The 20,149-nt window shown below is 39.8% G+C and overlaps 7 protein-coding genes across 7 annotated transcripts; 1 reads left to right on the top strand and 6 right to left on the bottom strand.

Moving 5' to 3' along the window:
- Position 1: 1 nt before the first annotated feature.
- BCR41DRAFT_364626 (T-complex protein 1 subunit beta) lies at positions 2–2,772 on the bottom strand. Its single transcript, XM_022026052.1, has 7 exons — positions 2,672–2,772; positions 2,262–2,327; positions 2,045–2,110; positions 1,325–1,904; positions 858–1,204; positions 209–711; positions 2–91 (listed from the first exon to the last, which is right to left on the bottom strand). The coding sequence occupies exons 1-7, from the start codon at positions 2,765–2,767 to the stop codon at positions 76–78; spliced, it is 1,674 nt and encodes a 557-aa protein (XP_021875621.1). The 5' UTR covers positions 2,768–2,772; the 3' UTR covers positions 2–75.
- A 170-nt stretch (positions 2,773–2,942) lies between these two features.
- Positions 2,943–3,591, bottom strand: BCR41DRAFT_343131 (hypothetical protein). Its single transcript, XM_022022321.1, has 3 exons — positions 3,491–3,591; positions 3,239–3,323; positions 2,943–3,131 (listed from the first exon to the last, which is right to left on the bottom strand). The coding sequence occupies exons 1-3, from the start codon at positions 3,557–3,559 to the stop codon at positions 3,010–3,012; spliced, it is 276 nt and encodes a 91-aa protein (XP_021875620.1). The 5' UTR covers positions 3,560–3,591; the 3' UTR covers positions 2,943–3,009.
- A 4,858-nt stretch (positions 3,592–8,449) lies between these two features.
- BCR41DRAFT_390634 (hypothetical protein) lies at positions 8,450–11,263 on the top strand (the record flags this gene model as incomplete). Its single annotated transcript, XM_022028255.1, has 4 exons — positions 8,450–9,246; positions 9,626–9,861; positions 10,262–10,624; positions 11,221–11,263. The coding sequence occupies exons 1-4, from the start codon at positions 8,527–8,529 to the stop codon at positions 11,261–11,263; spliced, it is 1,362 nt and encodes a 453-aa protein (XP_021875619.1). The 5' UTR covers positions 8,450–8,526.
- A 77-nt stretch (positions 11,264–11,340) lies between these two features.
- BCR41DRAFT_343129 (hypothetical protein) lies at positions 11,341–14,114 on the bottom strand (the record flags this gene model as incomplete). The annotated part of the gene is made up of 2 exons (XM_022022320.1): positions 12,934–14,114; positions 11,341–12,786 (listed from the first exon to the last, which is right to left on the bottom strand). Exons 1-2 carry the CDS (start codon positions 14,071–14,073, stop codon positions 11,341–11,343), a joined length of 2,586 nt encoding a protein of 861 aa, XP_021875618.1. The 5' UTR covers positions 14,074–14,114.
- Positions 14,115–15,170: 1,056 nt separating this feature from the next.
- BCR41DRAFT_379340 (cell cycle control protein cwf14) lies at positions 15,171–16,068 on the bottom strand (the record flags this gene model as incomplete). Its single annotated transcript, XM_022027209.1, has 3 exons — positions 15,171–15,377; positions 15,579–15,766; positions 15,972–16,068. 3 exons carry the CDS (start codon positions 16,066–16,068, stop codon positions 15,171–15,173), a joined length of 492 nt encoding a protein of 163 aa, XP_021875617.1.
- A 127-nt stretch (positions 16,069–16,195) lies between these two features.
- Positions 16,196–16,535, bottom strand: BCR41DRAFT_364619 (hypothetical protein). Its single transcript, XM_022026051.1, has one exon. The coding sequence runs from the start codon at positions 16,500–16,502 to the stop codon at positions 16,248–16,250; it is 255 nt and encodes an 84-aa protein (XP_021875616.1). The 5' UTR covers positions 16,503–16,535; the 3' UTR covers positions 16,196–16,247.
- A 310-nt stretch (positions 16,536–16,845) lies between these two features.
- On the bottom strand, positions 16,846–19,273 carry BCR41DRAFT_314706 (hypothetical protein; the record flags this gene model as incomplete). Its single annotated transcript, XM_022021183.1, has 6 exons — positions 16,846–16,974; positions 17,074–17,793; positions 17,891–18,046; positions 18,722–18,836; positions 18,949–19,028; positions 19,124–19,273. The coding sequence occupies 6 exons, from the start codon at positions 19,271–19,273 to the stop codon at positions 16,846–16,848; spliced, it is 1,350 nt and encodes a 449-aa protein (XP_021875615.1).
- Positions 19,274–20,149: the final 876 nt, after the last annotated feature.

Here is a 20,149-nt window from a genome sequence, read left to right as displayed (position 1 = left end):
GCTGTAACGCTCAATGTCTGTAGTTTTATTTATTCAGTCGATCCTATTTTAATTCCTACGTTTAGTTCCTCACATTTATCCCTGTCTTTGCCTACATCAAGTAAAACAAGATCGAGTAGAAAGCATTCAAAAATTAGTCTTTTTATCTTTATCTTTTTTTTTTTTTTTTTTTTTTTTTTTCCCCTTGTTCAAGCACAATTTATCTTACCTTGGTGCGCAGCGAATAATGTTGTCGACTCTCAAGATCATCTCAGCAGCTTCAGAAGCCGACAATAATACCTGACGCTTCAACTTGAACGACTCTGTGATACCCAACTCACGCATATCACCGATTGTGCCATGCTCCATATCGAGACCGTGGGTAGTGTTACCATCATAGTGCGAAGCTCTCAACTTGGCCACCAAATCTGCGCTATCATATCCTCCGTTATCAGCCAAGATAGTAGGCATCTGACGAAGAGCACGTGAGAAGGCCTCAATTGCCGCCTGCTGCTTACCAGCCGTCTTGGCTGCAACCTCATCCACAGCCTTCGACATCAAAACCTCAGAGCATCCTCCTCCAAGAACAGTCCTGGGCTCCTGAGTCGTCTGTGACAACACACTAAGAGCATCATGAAGCGAACGCTCAGACTCATCCAGAAGTTGATGGGTTGCGCCACGAAGAACAACTGTGCAAGCTTCACCTGCAGCAACACCCGAGAATTTGATCAACTAATATGTATATAAAACAATTCAATGTTTGTTAGCTTAGAGCCTCTCTGTGCTTTTTCTTGTGTTATTTTTGATCAAGGAGAGCTTTTTTTTTTTTTTTTTTTTTTTTTTTTTTTTTTTTTTTTTTTGATTGCTTAATGGCTTACTCTGTCCTCTCCAATAATGATCTCTTCAATGACATCACAGTGTCCAAGACGAACGAGTTCAGGATGGTCAAAGGTCGAGGTGATCTCTCCTCCAGTTACAAGAGCCAGACGTTCCACTCCATCAAAGTCAGCGTGCTCGATCGACATGATTCCAGCATCGGCAAACAACTGCTCAGGCCAGTTATAGATAAGCTGTCTGTTGACGAAGCAGGTAATTCCATGGTCCTTGATCTTGTCGACCTTGGCGCGCATCTTTTCACGCTCTGCACGCTCCAACTCTTCCAACTTGCCAGTACCCTCTACACGGATACGAGCACCAAAAATCTTGATTTTATCTGTGTCCATAGCTATATGTAATAAATAAAGTCAATCGGATTAGGAGTCATGCAACAACAAAAAAAAAAAAAAAAAAAAAAAAAAATGGCAAGGCGTAGAGGATTAAATAATGATAAAAGCAACCGACTTACGGGTGTTTGCAATCATAATGGTAGCGTTCTCAATCCTCTTGGGCTGGTTGACACCGATCTTCTTGTCAAGAATGAAACCTTCATCCAAATAAGAATCTGCAAGACGACCTCCGACCTTCTTGATGATCTGAATATTCTCAAGGTTGGTGCTGCCCTTCAATCTCAATACCGCATCCACAGCCAATTTAGAGAAATACTCCTTATCCTGCGAGAGCACCTTGGAACTCAATGTAGTCCTAGCAATGTTGATCAGATCCTTTCTGAACACCTCAGGGTCCTTGCTATGATCTACTGCAGACTCTTCCAGAGCCTTGTAGGCCGCTGCGCTCGCAATACGGAATCCCTCGATGATGGTCTGAGGATGAATCTTTTGGCTGATCAGCTTCTCTGCCTCCCTAAGTAATTCTGCAGCAAGGACACAGACAGAGGTCGTGCCATCGCCTACTTCATCATCCTGGACTTTGGAAATATTGACCAACACTTTAGCAGCAGCGTTATCGAGAGAGATTGATTTCAAAATAGTCGCGCCATCGTTCGTCACCATGACCTCTCCTGTGGAAGCAGATTGAAGAATCTTGTCCTGAAAGACCCATTTCAAAAATAAAGTAGAATAGAAATAGTATAAAGCTCTTTCAGTCAACAGATCAAAAATAATTAAATAAAATAAAATAAAATAATATAAAAATTTTACAAAAGGAAATTAAACGATCAACAACATACCATTCCTTTGGGTCCAAGAGTGCTCTTGACCAAATCACCAACAGCAATGGCGCCGATGAAAGAGGACTACGAAACAAAACTTGATCTAATTAGTTCCTTTGTGATCTCATCTCTGATGCAGTAGCAAACCATCGAACTGCTTTGATCCATGGTCTATCCAGCAAGCTAAGAAAACGAGACAAGGTAAATATATATAACCCATATAACTTCAACATACCAAACGAGCATTCTCGGCGCGCTCCTCGGTCGCGTTATCCTGGAAGATCTGCACTGGAGCCAGAGACTAGGAAAAAGGCATCATAGTTGAAAAGTGAAAGCAGATGACATGGAATTGAGAAATATTTAGTTAGTTACGTCTGTCATTCTCATTCAACTAGAATTGGGTTCGCTATTTTCCATTAACCCTGATCGTTATTTGTTTAACATTGTAATTTTTGTGTCGCTTTATGGCCAAGAAAGAAAGAAAGAAAGAAAGAAAGAAAGAAGAAAAGAAGCTGATCCCTTTGATGGCTTGGAGGGGTTCTCTCGAATGCAATTGGGTACAAAAAGAAAATAAAAATAAAATATAATAAAATAGAACAATAAAAATGCAGACGTATGGTCTACATGATGCTTCTTTTCCATTACCATTGTGCAAAGTTTTGTTGATGTGAGTTGAAAGAATGGATAAGATGCAGTTAAGATGAAAAAAAAGAGAGGAGAATAAAAAAAAAGTAAATACATCAAATGGGAAACGCGCTTCCCTATCGTGGAAGACTAGAGAAGGAAAAAAAGAGTCCGTTTCTTTTTGTAAATGCACGTGACATGTGACACAATGTTTTATTTCCCTATTGTTACAATTAGACGCTTCATTAAAATGTACATCCTCCAAGCGAGTCAATAAAGAAAGAAAAAAAAAAAGAAAAGAAAAGAAAAAAAAAATCTTTATCCATGGTTATAATGTTTATTCATCTCTTTTCCTCTCTTCATTTCTTCTCCTGAGCTTGTTTAACAACGGGAACCAACTTGGGATTGAAGTTACGTTCGCACTGTGAAAGGGCATAACCTAAACCAAGACCAGTTGAGATAGAGATAGGCCAAGAACGCTCTAAAATGAAAAAAAAAAAAAAAAAAAAAAAAAAAAAAAAGGAAAATGAATATCTCTGGACTCGCTCGATTCATAATTTTTTAAAAAGATAAAAAGATTGCACTTACTCTTGAAAACAAGAGCCGAGGCAACAATACCGACACTGAGGCCGATACCAGACTTGACAATGACATTAGAGATGCATTCATCCCACTAATAAAATGTAATGTATCAAAAAGTTTAAAAGAAAAAGATGAAAAAGAGGTGTGAATCCTGCTGTCCGCGCGTGAAAAAAAAAAAAAAAAAAAAAAAAAAAAAAGAAAAAAGACTGATCAGCCCAAAAAAGAATGGACTCCTGTGCAAAATCATCCTGTTGTCACCTTGCGTGAGAGAATCTCTTCACTGGGAAAGCTTTGGTTGTTGGTGTTGTTGCTTTTGCTGGCGGACATGGTCGGAATAAATGAGAATGAATGAATGATGCAATGATGCGAGTGTGTTTTCGAGGGTCAGGAACGAAAATGGGTTTATTTAAGGGGTGTTACCCTGTTGGTTCTTTTTTTTTTTTTTTTTGCTTCTTCAACTCTCTCCTTTTTTTTGAACCAACGGATCAATATGTAAAAAGTCTTTATTTGTAAATAACAAAAACAATAATAAAACAAGAAAGTATACAAGTTGTATACTCCTTGACGGCTGCTTTTTTATTATAGATTGGAAAAGACAAAGGAAGAATAATGAGAGAATAGGACTCCTCTGGACGGTACTGATCAGTCCTATCGATACCGTCATAAGAGCCCCGCGTAATAAAATGCGCAATCTCACACTCACTACATTCGCTACAATTACTCAAATGAATCGATATCCCTTGGTTTCCTCGCTTTTAGCGACCAATAGCCCCACTCTGGAGCTTTCTCTCTCTGAACTCCTATCCAAATATTGCTTTCCTGTGTTTCGGACTCATATGGTGTAGATGTCACTGTTTTAATCCCATTGCTTGCTCCTTCAGAAGTTGGACACTGTGCTAGGTCGCTGACAGCCCCACGTTGCTCCAAAAGCTTTCTGTTAGCTTCATTTAAGCCAGACGCATCTTGGATGCTTGATATCCATGGCTGCTACACACTGCTTGATGTACTCATTGATCTGAGCCCCAGAGAATGGCACAGATCAAGATGAATGGCCGAGTCATCTTCAGTTCTTTGATCTGTTCCTTTGTGAAGTCATACATGCGCAGCTGCTTTGTAACCATACCCTTGGTTGGGTTATCGATGGGTGGCCTGCATTTCAGCCACATCCCCACATCAATGGAGCGGGACATTGGAACGCAGTGCATCATCGGTTTTCTTGTAGAATTCATCAGTGTCAAACAGTTTCTGATCAAGAATGACTTTGGCGGGCGTAACTATCTGAGTAATGCTGAGCGAAGAACAGGTGCTGAAAGCAGGGAAAGCTTTGAGGATAGATAACAGAATGTCGATTGTTAGACTGAGCAGAAACTAAAAAAAACATGGCTGAAGAGATTTGGTGCCCACAAGAAGGACTGAGAATGCATGGTCAGTTTATGGACAAGTAAAAAAAAAAAAAAAAAAAAAAGATATATATAATAACAATAAGTGGGGGAATTGGGGTCTAAGGATGCAGAAGTAAAGGAGAGGAAAGTAGACTAATGAATGTGAATGTGAAGAAGGAAAGAGGATGTCGAAGTAAATAAAGTTGGATTTTTCAAAAAGCGAATTGTGGGAGTACAGAACCAAATTCCACTTGTCTGATTGGATGAAAAAAAAAAAAAAAAAAAAAAAAAAAAAGGTGACTGGTGTATCAAAACGCCATCATCCTTTCAAAGTGATGCATCCATCTCCCATTCATCACTCAAAATTCGTTCTCATTAGATCCAGTCATTTTATAGAAAAATAAAATTAAAGCCATGTTCAGTCATAGTCGAGTAAAGACAACGACTCTTTTCCTCCTTTTTCAGCTATTCTATTCATGCTTACTACACATAACAGCACATGCATGTCACTCCTCAACCTTTTATCTGACCACTCATCTTTCACCCTCCAGAAAGAGTATTGAGGCATCTGTCACGGGCCGGTTAGAGATCAGCCCTTATGTCTACGACATGACAGCCACTGGGACGTATCCTGGCACTATATGTTCTGATGACAAGATGTTTTGCTTCGATCTCCAATTGAAACTAAATCCTCTCCAGGATCCTACTCAAAGCTCTCCATTCACGGTCACACTTCACTACGATGGCAAGGAAGGGAGAGTCTATGAGACTACTCACTTGATCTGGTATGACAAAGAGGCGAGGATAGATGAATTTTGGGATTGTATTTGATTTTTTAATAAACAAACAAATGCGCCGAAATTAATTGCTGAAAAACGTTTATGCGAAACGTTCCTGAAGTTTGAATCACAACCATGGATTGAGACCATTGAATCTTAAACAGCATCATCCTACAGGACACATGGTGCCACAGACTAGGGTATGTGGGTGAATGAAAAGAGAGGCAGGGGGGGCAAAAAGGAGGTGCTGAAAAGAGAGAAAGAGGGAAGGGGGACTAAATTACGTTCGATAGCTCAGCAGATCAGGAATTTAAGATGAACATTAGGTGAAAACAAATAGAAAAACTTGTTTACACACATGTTTCTATGGATTACGTCTTTTATTAATGAAGGAGTTTAACAGTATTCAACGTTCGATTGCTCAATTGATCGTCGTAATAAACCAAACCCTTGACTTCCGATGCTCTCGATAGCATTTAAAGGAAAAACAATAATGATAAAAAATTGTCCGCTTATTTTATTTTTTCGAAACATGAACATGTAAGCAACATTCAGATGCTCAAAAACTTGTGGTACATAGACTATGCCACCCTCATTTCCCCTCCTCTCCCCCCCCTCCCCCCCTTTTGTTTCGGCAGGAATCTCCGCACAACATGCTCTTAGCATTGCAAAAAATATTTCACCGTATGCCGAAACATTGAGGCCAGGCTCTTTTTTTTTTTTTTTTTTTTTTACGAATGACGAAGGCTCTGTCTAGGAAGATCTCTTTAATAGATAAATAATCATTACGTAGATCAACATTTGCCAACAGTCAATCAAAGAGTGGATCATATGAGCATCCTCATCTTTCTAGGGTTAGGCTTTGGTGCCAAGAAAAAAAAAAAAAAAAAAAAAAACAATCTTTAACTACTGTTTCCTCCATCCTGGCTCTATTTGAAAGGCTGTACACGTACATAATTTTTTAAAAAATATTCACAGGAAACACAAGGTACGCCCTTGTGGGCTGATCTGGTGTAACCGCATAGATGCAACGCCCTGGGCAAAAGAAAAAAAAAAAAAAAAAAAAAAAAAAAGGTGAGGGAAGTGTATTTCAAGAACGTGTGCATAGTCCACGTAGAATACAAACGTGTATGTGTGTGAATGGTCGAGATCATTCTGGCTATCGCAATTGTGTATTCCACACAGACCAAGGATGGATGTTGAACTATAAAAGAGCGGAGATGAAGTTATGAGGGGAAAAAGAGTGGCGGAAGACTTTATGACTGGACAAGGGCACCATCGCCTCCTGTAAAACTTACTCTAACGCGCTACAGAGGAAAAATCGTTGTTCCTGTTAACTCTACTCCAAACAGCCAAACAGGCGGGTAAACAAACAAGACAAGACAAGACAAGACGAGACAGGGCAAGACAAGACAAGACAGGTTCATATAGACATGTGGGGTTGATCCTGCTGTATTACCTGCTGTGTGTTATGTTGGCAATGGGCAAGAGTCCTTCCTTTTGTTTTGTGTGCTCTATCATCATCATTCCATAGTTTTTTGTTTTTTTTTTGTATCTGCAGGATGTCTGGACTATGGTATGAACGATATTTTCTCTCTTCCTAGATCGCATCTGTCACTCGATATTTACCTTTCCTTTTGCACTGGAATGGAGCTGCACCGTACATGCAGGGATAAAAAAAATAAAATACTCCTTCTCCTTCTCCTGTTCCCTCCAGAACAGATATATACAACCAGTTGTAATTGCAATAATACTTTCTTTTTTTTTTTCCGCCTTCCCTAAGAACGAAATACAATACCGCCGATTCTAATGATTAGCTCTTTTTATTATTATTATGTACAGCATAGATACCTCATTCCTTTCCATCGCTTTTTTCTTTTTTTAAAAAAGATTGAGGTATGGGGGATATTAGTGTATGGTATGTGAGGGCGTTAGATCAGCATGCATTCATTTGCTCCTTTTGGAAAGGAGAAAGGAGCCGAGAAGGAAAAGGGATAGGGAAAAGAGAAAGGGAAAGGGAAAGGGAAAGGGAAAGGGAAAGGGAAAGGGGATGGCCTCACTCTGCATCTGAATTGCAATTTATTCTATTATCGGTTTTCTACAGGGGAACATCGTTCAGTAATCTTGTAATTTGTAGAATTGTAAAAATGGAGGAGGAGGCGCTGTGTTCTTCTTCTTCTACCATGTACATGTAAACGCAAAGAGGAAAAGATTTCTTTTATTTGCTTCCCTCATTCCTTCTGCACATTTTCCTCCGATGAAAGAGAGAGATATCCGGCCCATTGTAGTCTGTTTTGAAATCGTACATGTACAGATGGTATTTAGTAATAGACATTCAAATCCAATCAATTATGACCCATTCGCCCTTTTTTTGTTTTTTGTTTTTACTCTGTAGTATTATACTAGGCTATTGTTTATTATTGCACATTGACCATGTTGAATGATACCTCAATAGAATGATATATACAATAGAATACATGGAGTATACTATAATTTATATATTTATATAATAAATGTATATATCGTGATCTTAACATGGCATGATCATTGGTCTTTCTGCAACGGCAGATTATATAAAATACTAGCCCAATTGCCCACTAAAAAAAAAAAAAAAAAAAAAAAAAAATCCAACTTATCTTCAACCTTTCCTTTCTTTGTCTCTTCTTCTCTTCTCCTCAACCCTTGTTCTCTTCAACATCATTGGTTCCTCTCTGTCGGTTGCATTATTGTTTTACACATTGTTGCCTCTAATCTCAACATCGGAAGAAAAAAAGAAACTTCAGTTCCTGATCTATTTCCACAGCCCTTGATTGATTTTCTCCTCTTTTGTCAAAGTGAATCAATTAAGTCTCTTTCTCTTCTTCATTCTCTCTTATTGAACGCCCTTTTTTATCCGTTGCAAAGCGCCCCTCCTCCTCCTCCTCCTCCTCCCCCCAAATCTCGGATCTAACCCTTGAATTTAAACCTCATACGGCCACTAAAAAAACCCCCATTTAAACAAGACACCAAATCCTCTCTCTCTCTTTTTCTTTTTTTTTCTTTTACATTCACCACAGAAAAAAAAAAAAAAAAAAAAAAAACTACTACCACAACTACTATCATCATTTTATCATCTTTTTGATTCGACTGAATCATGTCACAACCTGGTAGTGTTGCATCTCACGATGCTACTGTTGTTACTGATACCACTCATCATATCTCAATTGATGTCGATGGATCTTCTTCTTCTTCTTCCTCTTCTTCCTCTCCTTCATCTACATCACTTTCAGAACAACCTTCCACCACCACCATTCTTACACCACTCCAACAACTACAACAACAACTTCCACCCTCAATCTGCACTCAATTTCAAAACAACAATGGCGACTTTACTTCGAATATCACCACGAGTGGACCCAGCACTGCTGGATCCAGTATAACCCAAAGTTCACTCAGTGATCGACCTTTCTTACTGCCCTTTCATAAGCAATCGTATGATGAAGAGAAGACGAGTAGTGGCATCACTGGTAGTAGCACAACCATCACCACCATGACTACTATTACTACTACTCTTCCTCCTCCTCTTCCTCTTCCTACCAAAGATCACCATGAGCGACACCCTCCAAAGGTCCTTCAGTCTCGTTATGCACGATTGTTCAATTTCAATGGACGACCAGAGACAAGATCTGAGGTCATTGTTCGGTCCAGCTGTCCAAAATGGATCCCCACAGGATTTCTTTTTGGTCTCCGTGCTACCCTATTCCTCTACGCCTTCACCGTTCTGTTGTCAGACATCTGTTTGACAGATCGACCCCAATTCGAGTTTTGTTATCTGACCCAGTTGTCATATCTCGGATTGACCTCCTATCTTGGTGTAAGTGCTTTTTTTTTTTTTTTTTTTTTTTTTTTTTTCATGTCAATGCGAAACATAAAGAAACAAAAACAAAAACAAAAACAAAAGCAACAGAAACGGAGATTTGTTTTCACCCGGGTATTTCAATATCCGTTTTGAAATGGGTAAAATAATAATTCACGGAAAAAAAAAAAAAAAAAAAAAAAAAAAAAAGAGAGAGAGAGGACAACACGTCATTTGCATTAGTCAAACACTACTGCGCATAAGGAAGGAGAGGAAGTACATTTATAATGTATACATTATTACGTTTTATTATCAACTTTTCTAATCATAATCATAATTGGTTCTTTTTTTTTTTTTTTTTTTTCTCCGATATAAATACATTTATAATCTTTTACAGACGGTAGCATGGCATACTCTTAGTGAATGGCGTCGTGAACGCGCAATCCGTCGTGCCAGCGCCACTGCTGCTGTTGCTGCGCAAGGAGTAGATAAAACAGTAGAAACAGTAGAAACACCAGAAGCAACGGCGGCGTCAACAGCCTCCTCTATCTCTATCACGACAACTATCGAAAAACAACATTGGTTCTTGACAGACATGATTTTTTTCTTGTATCACACCATCTGTACCTTCCAGTAAGTAGCGCGCGCGCGTGTGTGTGTGTATATATATTTCTCCAGAATTATTAATTCCTTTTGTTTACCAAACAAGAAAACAAATTGATAATTACAAAAAAGGGTTCTTTTCCTCACCTTCGTGCGCTCTATCTTCCATACACAAACACAACAAACACAACAAACATAACAAACACACAAGCACAGAGCACAGAAGACTCTTTGTTGTTCCAACAGAAAGTGGTTCAAGCAAAAAAAATTAAATTAAATTAATGCTCCAATACCCCTCAATTCATACCATATCCACTGAAACATTTTTTTTTTTTTTTTTTTTTTAAAATCATGTATCAAATCATTCATACTAATTAAACATTTGTTTGCTTTTTTATTTTATTTTTATTTTTTATTTTTATTTTTATAGTGTTGTTGTTCCATTATTGTACTGGGCTTACCTTGCCTATGCCGGAGACGCTCGTCTGATGGCCATCGGAGTCTCTCCCGATTCTCTCTGGCGCAATTACTCCTTCCATGGTGGTGACCTGATCATTGTCATGATCGAGTTCTTCTTCAATGCCATGCCCATCATCCCCTCCCATATCATCATCGTCCTCTTCATCTGTCTCCTCTACCTCGCTGAAGCTCATGTTGTCTATTCCGTCAATGGCTTCTGGCTATACCCTTTCTTGGATACTTCCATCGGCCCTATCTGGGTTGCCCTCTACCTGGGTGTCGGTGTCGTCATTGTTTGTGCCTTCTTCTTTATGTTCTCGCTTCATAAATTCAAGTACTGGCTTCTACCTCAACCACATCAAAAGCAACAGCAACAGCAACAGCAACAGCAACAGCAACAACAACAACAACAACAACAAGAACAAGAGCAACAACAGGGAACCATGTTGGAGGACAATAATAACCAGAGTGTCACAATTCAAATGAACCTAGACAACCCTTACAATGAGAAACACCCATCCATCCAACGGATCCAGAACCAAAACCAGAACCGAAAGCGAAGTGACAGTGACAGTAGTAATATCAGCTCTACATCCACTTTGATTGGCCTAGAAGAAGGTTCCGCTAATGAAAAGGAATCTCTGAGCAGACGTATCAGTCGGAAATTGATGAAGGGCATCAATGCCACAACAGCAACAACAACAATGATGATGGTTCCTACTGGAACCCCCTCTCATTCTCGTTCTTCTTCTCGTTCCTCTGCCAACACCTATCACTCCGAAAGCGAGCATCACCTCGAGATTATTCAAGATCCCAGCCAAGACGATCAAATCTGATCTTTAAAAAAAAAAAAAAAAAAAAAAAAACTTTCCGCATATGCATTTCCCTCTCTTCCCATTCACCTTCTACACATACTTATGTATATATTAGACAGTTAGAAAAATTATCAACATTCGCATTTTTTTTTATGTAAAATAAAAATTAGACATTGTAAAATATCAAAAAAAAAAAAAAAAAAAAAAAAAAAAAGAACAAAAAATTAGCTTAAAATTATCGACGGCCGCCTTTCCGTCGAGAATGATTGGCTGAAGATAAAGACGTCGATGATCCATTGGCGCCATGACTACTACTATTATTATGAGGAGCCGGCGCTGTCGCTACCTCAATGGTCCCATTGACCAGCTCATCCTTCATCGGACTCGCTTCTATTTTTTGTTGTGTGTCCAAATAGATCATCATATCCCTTACTTGTTCCTCCAATTCTTGGATCTCTGCTTCTTTGGCCTGCAACTTTGCTTTAAAACTCTCTTGGTTCGTCCTCAACCCTACATTCATCTCCTTTTCTTCCTCATACTGTCGTTCCAATATCTGTAACTTCTCTTGTAATTTCTCTAATCGCTTCTCCGCAGCTCGCTTCTCCTTCAACAACATCGGTATTTTCTCCTTCTCCAACGATTCTGCAATCATTGTCAATTCTCGATTCTTTTGGTCCAACAAAATTGCCTCCTTCTCCCATTCTTTTGCTTCCTTATCCAGCTGTGTCAGCTGTGTGGTCATCGCTGCAATCTGTGCATCAAAATAGAGCCGTTGTGATTCCAACTGAGACGTCAATAAGTATGTGTACTCTAATCCGATCGCATCCAACTTTTCTTGCCCAATCTCCTGACCTACATCACCACCACCCCTACCACCGTCCCCTCCTCCACCATGTTGAGACCGTATTCCTCCATCCACACTCACCACCGCCGCACTTGGCAATTCGACCAATTTACCGTCTGCCTTGTTCTGGATCAGCCGATGCACATACCCATCGCCTGCATAATCCCATACGCGCTGTGTCTCCAACTCCAATGCATACAAATGTGCCGTTTCATAATAATGATGGTACGCATGCTTCTCTTGATATCGTCCACATCCAATGTGTCCACAGACCAGACAAATCCATAGATTTTCACTCGTCCCGCAGATAGCGCATACATTCTGTTCCTCTGATACTCCATCTGTACCTGCTGTCGGTCCAATAGCAGGCTTCTTGATGCCCTTTGCACTATATCGACAGACCGGACAGCTACCCTCGTTCCATTTGCTAAGACAATGGCAGTGAAATGTATGTTGACATAGGATGGTCAACAATCCTGTGACAGATGAATCCATACGTTCCAGACAGACTGGACACGTTGGAAGCTCAGTTAGTCCTGTAGCGTCAATTGAATTAGAGGATGTTTGATATTGAGTTTGATCTTGAGCTGCTGATGGCGTCTGTATATCTGATCCCAAATCTGATCGTGTAATATCAGCCGTTGTTAAAGATGCTGTCAACGCTTCTGATGATGATGATGATGATGGTAATAATGTCGATGTGGCTGCTGAAGTTGGTGATGTAGGATGGTTGTTCTGTAAGAACGGATCATCGTTGAGGAAAGGGAACGCATATGGAGGCATTGACATCGGTCGGATCTCAATGGATTTGAGATAGACCACATGACAAATCTCTGGCTAGCAGGAAAGGGAGGGGGAAAAAAAAAAATAAAAAAAAAAAATAAAAAAAGTCAATTCACATGTTTGCTTTTTGCTTTTCTAGACGATGTTGATCCCTGCAAAATGGGAGGTGAAGGATAAAGAAAAGAAGAAATCTTTGTTTACCTCAAGCGAACTAAATGCCTTGCCATTGTATCGTTGATAGAACTGGGAGGTAGTCTCTCTGGTCCTAAACTTCATAAGCACCATGAACCGATTAGGAGCTAAATCTCGTATGATTCGGAAATGAGAGACATCTGCTCGGACAGGACCCACAAAATTCAAGAAGTCACCCGGTGACATGTAGCTTGGTACTGCAAGCACACAGACGCACGTTCCATGATCAGGATGGATTATCTGGGCTCCCTCAAAATCACGATCACACTCACTTGATGTTGTAGATTCTTCTGTTGCTGTTGTCTTTGCAGATGACGTGGATGTAGATTCTTTGGCTACCTCTTCTTCTCCATTCTCTGTCTGCCGATCTGCTCCAGATTGAATAAGAATCTGTCCAGTCGTGATCTCATTCGTGTCCTTGAACAGACGCAGGATCCCTTGAGCTGGCTCTATTTCTTGGAACCTAGCACCTGTTCCCTTTCCTCCCCCTGACGCTGCCGCTGCTGCTGATAATGAGGATGGTGATGACGAAGCACCCATCTTCTTGCTATTACTCTTTGAAACCCGATTCCTAGGGGAAGTGCCTGTGCCTGTCTTCTCCTTGGTAGCAGTAGGTATTGTCGAGCTGTCGGACTGGTCTAAATATGAAATCCGGATAGGGCCAAACCGGTAATCTAATGGTCGATTGAGAGTTACGCTACTGTTGATGTCGTCACCACCGCTATTGGCGTTCTTGTTATTATCGGCACTGCTACTGCTACTGCTACTGCTACTGCTAATGGTAGAAACCGTCTTTTCAAAGACACTTTTTTTAATATGATCAGACTGTTGCTGCTGTTTCGCCTTCAATTGTGGGAAGGGCTTGAGTATGTCTCTGAAACGAGCGGCCTGTGCAATTATGTTGGGCTGGGTCAGCTTTCCTTGTCCTTGTTCTTGTTCCTGAATTTGCTCCTGTTTTTGCTTTTGCTTTTGCTTTTCACTTGGCCTATGTTGGTGTAGTTGTTGCTGTTGCTGTTGCTGTTGCCGCAATTTAGGTTGCGATGGAGGCTGTATAGACTCAAGCGTGTTGTTGCTGCTGTTGCTACTGTTTTGTTCTGGTAAAGGATTTGTGTCTGTGTAGAGGTCTAGTTTAAGGTGGTAATAATACATATTGCTTCGACATGGTCATTTGGAGATTTGGGAGATTTTGGAAAGGAAAAGAAAAAAAAATGGACACGAGGACATTCGTCTTTGGCACGGAAAAAAAAAAAAAAAAAAAAAAAAAAAAAGCCGTCACATTCCTTGAAATGCGAGGGGCATTCACCAGGGTTGGGCTTTGTGGTTCGTCAATCCGAACCATCCTTTGAAGTTGGTGAGTACTTTCATAAGATCAGTACGACTACCTCGCGTCCACCTCCAAGGACAGTAGAGCAATTCTAATGATCTGAATAAGGTGCACAACAACTAAGAAACCCCGGTTGCTTGTATTTGAGCGGGATTGTAGAGCTGGACAATATTTTGTAAGGATGTATATCAAGATAAGTTAGGCAAGTCTGAGGCTGAGGAAGATGGTGATCTTATTCTAAAGCGTTTTGGTGTTGTCGAACATTATTCTAGTACTCTTTGCAAATTTCTTTCGCTGTAATTTTCATTAGTTACTCTTCACTATGGTTCAATGCTTGATACAGGGAGAGTTTGACGACCATGCCATTAGTCGTATCAGACTTTTGGGCCACCTTTGATCTTTTGCCAGCATATGTGCAGCTTCGCATTGTCTTGCTGAAAATATAGACTCATCCGGATTCATCTCATGGTAATCCCGAGAATGGAAGACGATATACTCCCGCATCCCTTGGAGCCCAGTACGCATCCTCTATTGACGATTTGGAAAATATGGCGACTTGAGACGTGCTAAAATAGTGGTTACCTTGTTGTCAAAATAGTGCATATCCTCTATGTATTATAACGACTCTTCCGGAATGACATAGCATAACATATCTGCTTATCATTACTAAATCGTAATAGAAAGTATTAAAAAGTATATACAATATTTTATTATATTTTATTATATTTTTTTTTTTTTTTTTTTTTTTTTTTTTTGTGGAAGGATTTAGTAAATGTGTGTGTAGAGTGATTGAAGGAAAGAAAGAAGAAAGCTTGTGGAGTCTTTTGGTTTTTTTTTTTTTTTTTTTTTTTTCTAGAGTTTAATATGCCTTTTCTCTCTCTCTCTCTCAAGCCTTTCTTTATACTTTTTTTCTTTTGTTTCTCTAGTTTTGCAATGCTGATGGTCCGTCTTTCTTTCCTGCAGATCCTGCGCCACTTCCACTGGAACATCCTCTACATCCACAATGTATACACTCGATTACTTTGCCATCCTCAAGTTTATCTTTTGGAACTCTGCATACACATGTCGTCCCGAAATTGGTATCCTTGGGCTGAATACATCTCAAACAACATACTTTCTCATATCCGGCCTAAAATCCCCCGCCCAAAATAAAAATAAAAATAAAAAAAAAAGAAAAGTAAAGGAATTTGGTTAGAGAAACAGAATATAAATGTCGAATATCGTATTAAAATGTGCATCTAGTCAATGCCAGATAGGATCACATCAAATCAAGCTTTTTTTTTTTTTTTTTTTTTTTTTTTCAGTATTAGTAATGGTGGTAGCAACATACCTTCTTCCACTTAGCAATCAAGTTTCCATCTGCATATCCTTGCTTTAACAAATATTCGTACAGCTCCTTTGAAATCGCCTTGCGTTTATAAAATAATTCATACACATATCTAGATCGTTGATGATGAAGTCGAAAAATCGGCCATAATGCCTCTATCTTTCTCTTGCCTTCATGTGGGTCATTCTCAGCTGTTAAACCAGATATTGTAGAGAGTAAATAAAGAGGAAAGAAAAAAAAAAAAAAAAAAAAAAAAAGACATTGAGGGAATATTACAGCATTAATAAAAAGTTGTAATAACAATGTTGCCTGTTTGCTCTTTTCCTTTCTTTTCCTTTCTTTTTTTTTTTTTTTTTTTTTTTTGTTTGCTGAAGTTTGTTGTGCCATCTCACTTGCCATCTTTCATTTTTTGCTGGAATTCCAAAAGTGTTGGCTCAATCTCATCAAAACCCTCTGGTGGACGTTTTGTCCTGCTTGATCTAATCTTTGGCATTGTTGATTTGCTTGCTTGTAATTAAATAGAAGAAACTAAAGTCTTGGAGCTTTGTGAATTGGCAGAAGTGAACAAACTGAAAAGACGGTTTTTATCCATTTTTAAGAACATAGATCACGTGATATGAATCGTTTTTTTTTATGTGAAAATGCTTTACAATCTAGTCTAAAATGAAAAAGTTAAATATGGAAAAGTTGGAAGTGGAGGAGATATATCATCACAAGAAAAGGAAAAAGAGGAAAAATACATAAGAAGGGATCCAGAAGAATGCAGTCGTGAAAAAGAAAAAGAAAAAGAGGAGAAAAAGGTGACAATATGAACAACCTCAGAACATGAAACGATGACAAGAGTACGGTAGGGTCGTTAAAATAAAAAAAGGAAAAAAGGATTCTCTTTTTTTCAGTGTTTTTGCTTGCTTGGGGGCTTGTAGTCATAATCAATGGGGGGTTTTTTTTTTTTTTTTTTTTCATTTGGACCCATTTCCTTGAGCTTCATAATAAAATGTGCGTCTTGATCTTTTGTTGTTTGTTATAGTCGTTTTTTTGCAGGCGTAGTTTTGCAATTGTAAGGGCGTACTCAGTCATCTTGTAAGGTTTTCTGCCAATGTCGTGTCCCATCCATTTTTTGTTCCCAAGTTGCATTAGGCAACCTTGCCCCCTGCTTTCAAGCATGCTTCCTTTTCTCAAAGCCATCCTTGGATTTGGTAAATGAATGATAAAGTTCGACAACGCCTTCTATTTCTTTTGTGTGTGTTTGTTATTGTTGTCGGCGTCGCAGTTATTCTGAATGAGGATGAGCATTCCGCTCGAGGACAGGCATTACATCGTCGTTAACCTTGATTGCGTGGATCATGAAGCTCAAGAAGCGCTGAGCATATTCCTTGGGATTAACAGCTGATATTTGGTGCTATAAAAAGTATATATTTATATAAAAAATCGATTAGATTAAACTTTAAACATTTCATTCATAGAATTATAATTGACAAGATACGTCAAGTCTTTTTACCTTATCCTGGCTCAGACTCTTCCAATAATGCTCAACCTTCTTGACATAATTGTAAGGCGTCAAAATGTCAATGACACCAAGGTAATATAGATCTTCACCTCGTTCGTTCTGTTCGTTGGTTGATAACAATCCTCCATCATCCGCATAAAATATACAATGACTTCGTTCTGAGAAAGCATTCGACGGCAATGCTGATGGTCCAATGGCCACTGGGTCTGACTCTTTGACTGCCATCCTCAAAGCATTAACTTTACTCTCCCGTTTATCTCTCCGTGAAGGCTCCCGAGCCAACTTCTTGGTCGTATCCGGATGGAAAACTTTCAGGGTATTGTCTCGGATATTGTCCTTATTACCACGCTCGATATCATGGATACCAATCAACAAACTATAGTCCATAATATTAAGCCTGGCTAACAACTCCACGTCCCGTTTCATTTGTTCTACAAACAAGTGTCGCTTCTCTGGCCCCAATTCCAGTTTACGATTACGGTTGACCCAGTTAAGGTCCTTTTGGGTTGCACGAGGATTGTTGTTGAGTTCCTCATCACTGATGGCTCGTCCTAAAGTCGAACCCTTCAAGTCGTATGTCTCGTGGATATCTCTGTTGGGCGGGAAGACATTACCCATGACCACAAAGTGAATTTTGCGCCCATGAGGAAGCTTTACACGATGCAAGCCAAAGAATCGACACAAAAGAGTGTGTGGATTTTGTTTGACATGCTAAGTTGATTGATTTGAAACAAAGGAGGGGCTATTAGGTACGCAAGAAGAGATACTTGTACTTAAAAAAATAAATAAAAGGCTTCGAAACACTTACATTAAAGTAGTCCTTGAGAATCTTGCGCATAAACTTGTGTTCAGCATGATGGATAGTCTTGATGATAAAGCGGTAGTCCTGAGAAAAGTAAAAGAAACTGCCGCTCTTTCCTGGGGATCCCAACTCTGAGAGGATGTACTTGCTGGTCAAAGAAACCTTTATGTCACGTTTGTCAAGGCGTATAAAGTAGGAAGGTACATATCAAGGTTGGATAAGGTAAGCCGTAGACAACCAAAGCGAATTAAAATAAATAGAAAAAAGAAATTTATGTTAGATGCAAGATTGAACACTAACTCTAATGTGGTGTCTCAACTGATGTAGTGACGAGTGAATGAAAAGGCTCTCTCTTGGATTCACTCATGGACTGCCAATCTAATGTTCCCTTATTTTCATCCGCGACAGCCCTTCCTTTACAAAGGACATTAAAATGAAATATGGCAGAAATAGGATGATGATACCTTTCCTCCCACAGCCCATCACGCCCATGACCACCCTTGTAAACCCCTAAATCCTTGAGAACACCATTCAGTAAAAGCGTCTGCAATGTGGCTCTGTCCATAAACATGGCATTAATATCAAGAGTAGGCTAGTTCTCCAAGCCTTCTCTCTTCCCTTTTGTCTTCCATGTTCAAAATCGAGTCCAACTTTCGGGCTCCAAAAAAAAAAAAAAAAAAAAAAAAAAAAGCAAACCACTTTATTTCGCATGGATACTTTTTTTTTTTTTTTTTTTTTTTTTTTTTTTAAAAAAAATGCTTCCGATATATTCTCCAGGGAAAGCTTGCTCCTTTTAACTCCCAGTTTCATAGGAAATAAAAATGTGTAAAGTCTTACCAGATAGTCAGAGGCATCGATATGAAAGTCCTCTCGCAAATTACGGAAAACCCAAGGAGCATAATCCTTAAATTTGAAGTCATATTTGGAGGACGGCGTCAATTCGTTACCAGTACTATAATATTTCATAGAATGATAATTGTCAGTATGAGAAGAAGAAGAAAAAAAAAAAAAAAATGAGGAAAGCTAAATGATAAAGCGCGTAGCAACTTTTTTCATATTCTTACATGTCAAATGCCAACTTGTGTGCTGAAGTAAAATCCTCGTCCACCAGAGGCCGTTGAACCTTTGCCTGACACCGTGAAACCTGTGGGAGAACAACCAAACAAACCATCAAAATGAAATTAGCTCTTTTACTTTTTTTTTTTTTTTTTTTTTAATCAAATAAAAATTAATACTTACGCTCACTCGGATACCCGTCAACATATTGTACATGAGTACATAGTTAACATGATCTTCACCAATACGGGTACCAATGAGAACTCGGTCATTATCGTCATCTTTTTTCCGCTTCGACAGACGTCGACTACTGCTCTTCTTGAGTGCATCCATCCGGCGACGTGCATCCTCTAGCTCCTCCGCATCCATCTCGTCATCGGATCGATGGAAAGAAGTGTTTGCAAGGTCCGCAGAATATGTATTACGACGATAGATTTGTTTTCTACGCGCTCTACTTGAGCTTTCACCTTGGGGTTCAACCGGCTGTTGTTGCTGTTTAGCCAGTGCGGGTGATGTAGGGGAGTCGACTATGAGACTGGATCCAGAGTTTTTACGATGATTCATAGTGGAAGCTCTCGCAGGTGGGGAAAATGATCCTGTGGTTTGTGGTCTGGAGCTATTCTGGTACCCGCCACCAGCGCCGGCAGCACCTGGTGTTGTGCTGACAGAGGTCAATATACTCATATTAGGTCGTTGAGAAGGTGTGGGCGAAGGTTGAGCATCTGGGGCTGAGGATCTGGGCTGTAGGCGCTGCTGCTCTGCGCGTTGATCGTCGGCGTAGAAAGCCTCGAGTCCATCTGAAGCCTTTGGGATCATAGGCGCAGTAGAGGATGCGGGGGGTATGGGCAGTGTGGCTAACGTGGTCATGTTGGCGAGGGTAGATGATACATCTGTGACTTTTGTAGGAGAATAGCTAGAAGGTCGAGGTCGACTTGTGCTGGTGGAGGAAGAGATAGTTGAAGTAGAGGGTCTAGGGGGATTTGAAGAAGAAAGGGCAGCTAATGCAAGCTCAATCGGCGTTAGCTTTGAAGGCTGTGCCATTGGAGAAACAGACGAGGCTTGAGTGGAGACCGAGGTTGGTTTGGAGACCGACCCTGGAAGAGAATCCGTAGCGCTGAGCGTAGGTGAAGGTTCAAGGACAAATGCAGATGGCCAGGATTTCTGCTGTTGAAGAGCGTAGCCATCTGCAAAAGCATTATTCGTATCCTT

Source organism: Lobosporangium transversale (assembly GCF_002105155.1).
Source record: "Lobosporangium transversale strain NRRL 3116 chromosome Unknown BCR41scaffold_74, whole genome shotgun sequence".
NCBI lineage: Eukaryota > Fungi > Mortierellomycota > Mortierellomycetes > Mortierellales > Mortierellaceae > Lobosporangium > Lobosporangium transversale.
Note: the sequence above shows the minus strand (reverse complement) of the source record. Positions and strands in the feature narration are given on the sequence as shown.

Excerpts from the sequence above, each read along its gene's own strand:
- BCR41DRAFT_364626 (XM_022026052.1), bottom strand. The coding sequence starts at position 2,767 with ATGTATTTACTTTTTTTTTATTCTCCTCTCTTTTTTTTCATCTTAACT. Across the intron at positions 2,328-2,671 it reads CAACAAAACTTTGCACAATG|TCTCTGGCTCCAGTGCAGAT; the intron begins GTAATGGAAAAG and ends CCTTTTTCCTAG. Across the intron at positions 712-857 it reads TCATTATTGGAGAGGACAGA|TTGATCAAATTCTCGGGTGT; the intron begins GTAAGCCATTAA and ends TATACATATTAG.
- BCR41DRAFT_343131 (XM_022022321.1), bottom strand. The coding sequence starts at position 3,559 with ATGTCCGCCAGCAAAAGCAACAACACCAACAACCAAAGCTTTCCCAGT. Across the intron at positions 3,324-3,490 it reads AAGAGATTCTCTCACGCAAG|TGGGATGAATGCATCTCTAA; the intron begins GTGACAACAGGA and ends ACATTTTATTAG. Across the intron at positions 3,132-3,238 it reads CTCGGCTCTTGTTTTCAAGA|AGCGTTCTTGGCCTATCTCT; the intron begins GTAAGTGCAATC and ends TTTTCATTTTAG.
- BCR41DRAFT_364619 (XM_022026051.1), bottom strand. The coding sequence starts at position 16,502 with ATGACTACAAGCCCCCAAGCAAGCAAAAACACTGAAAAAAAGAGAATC.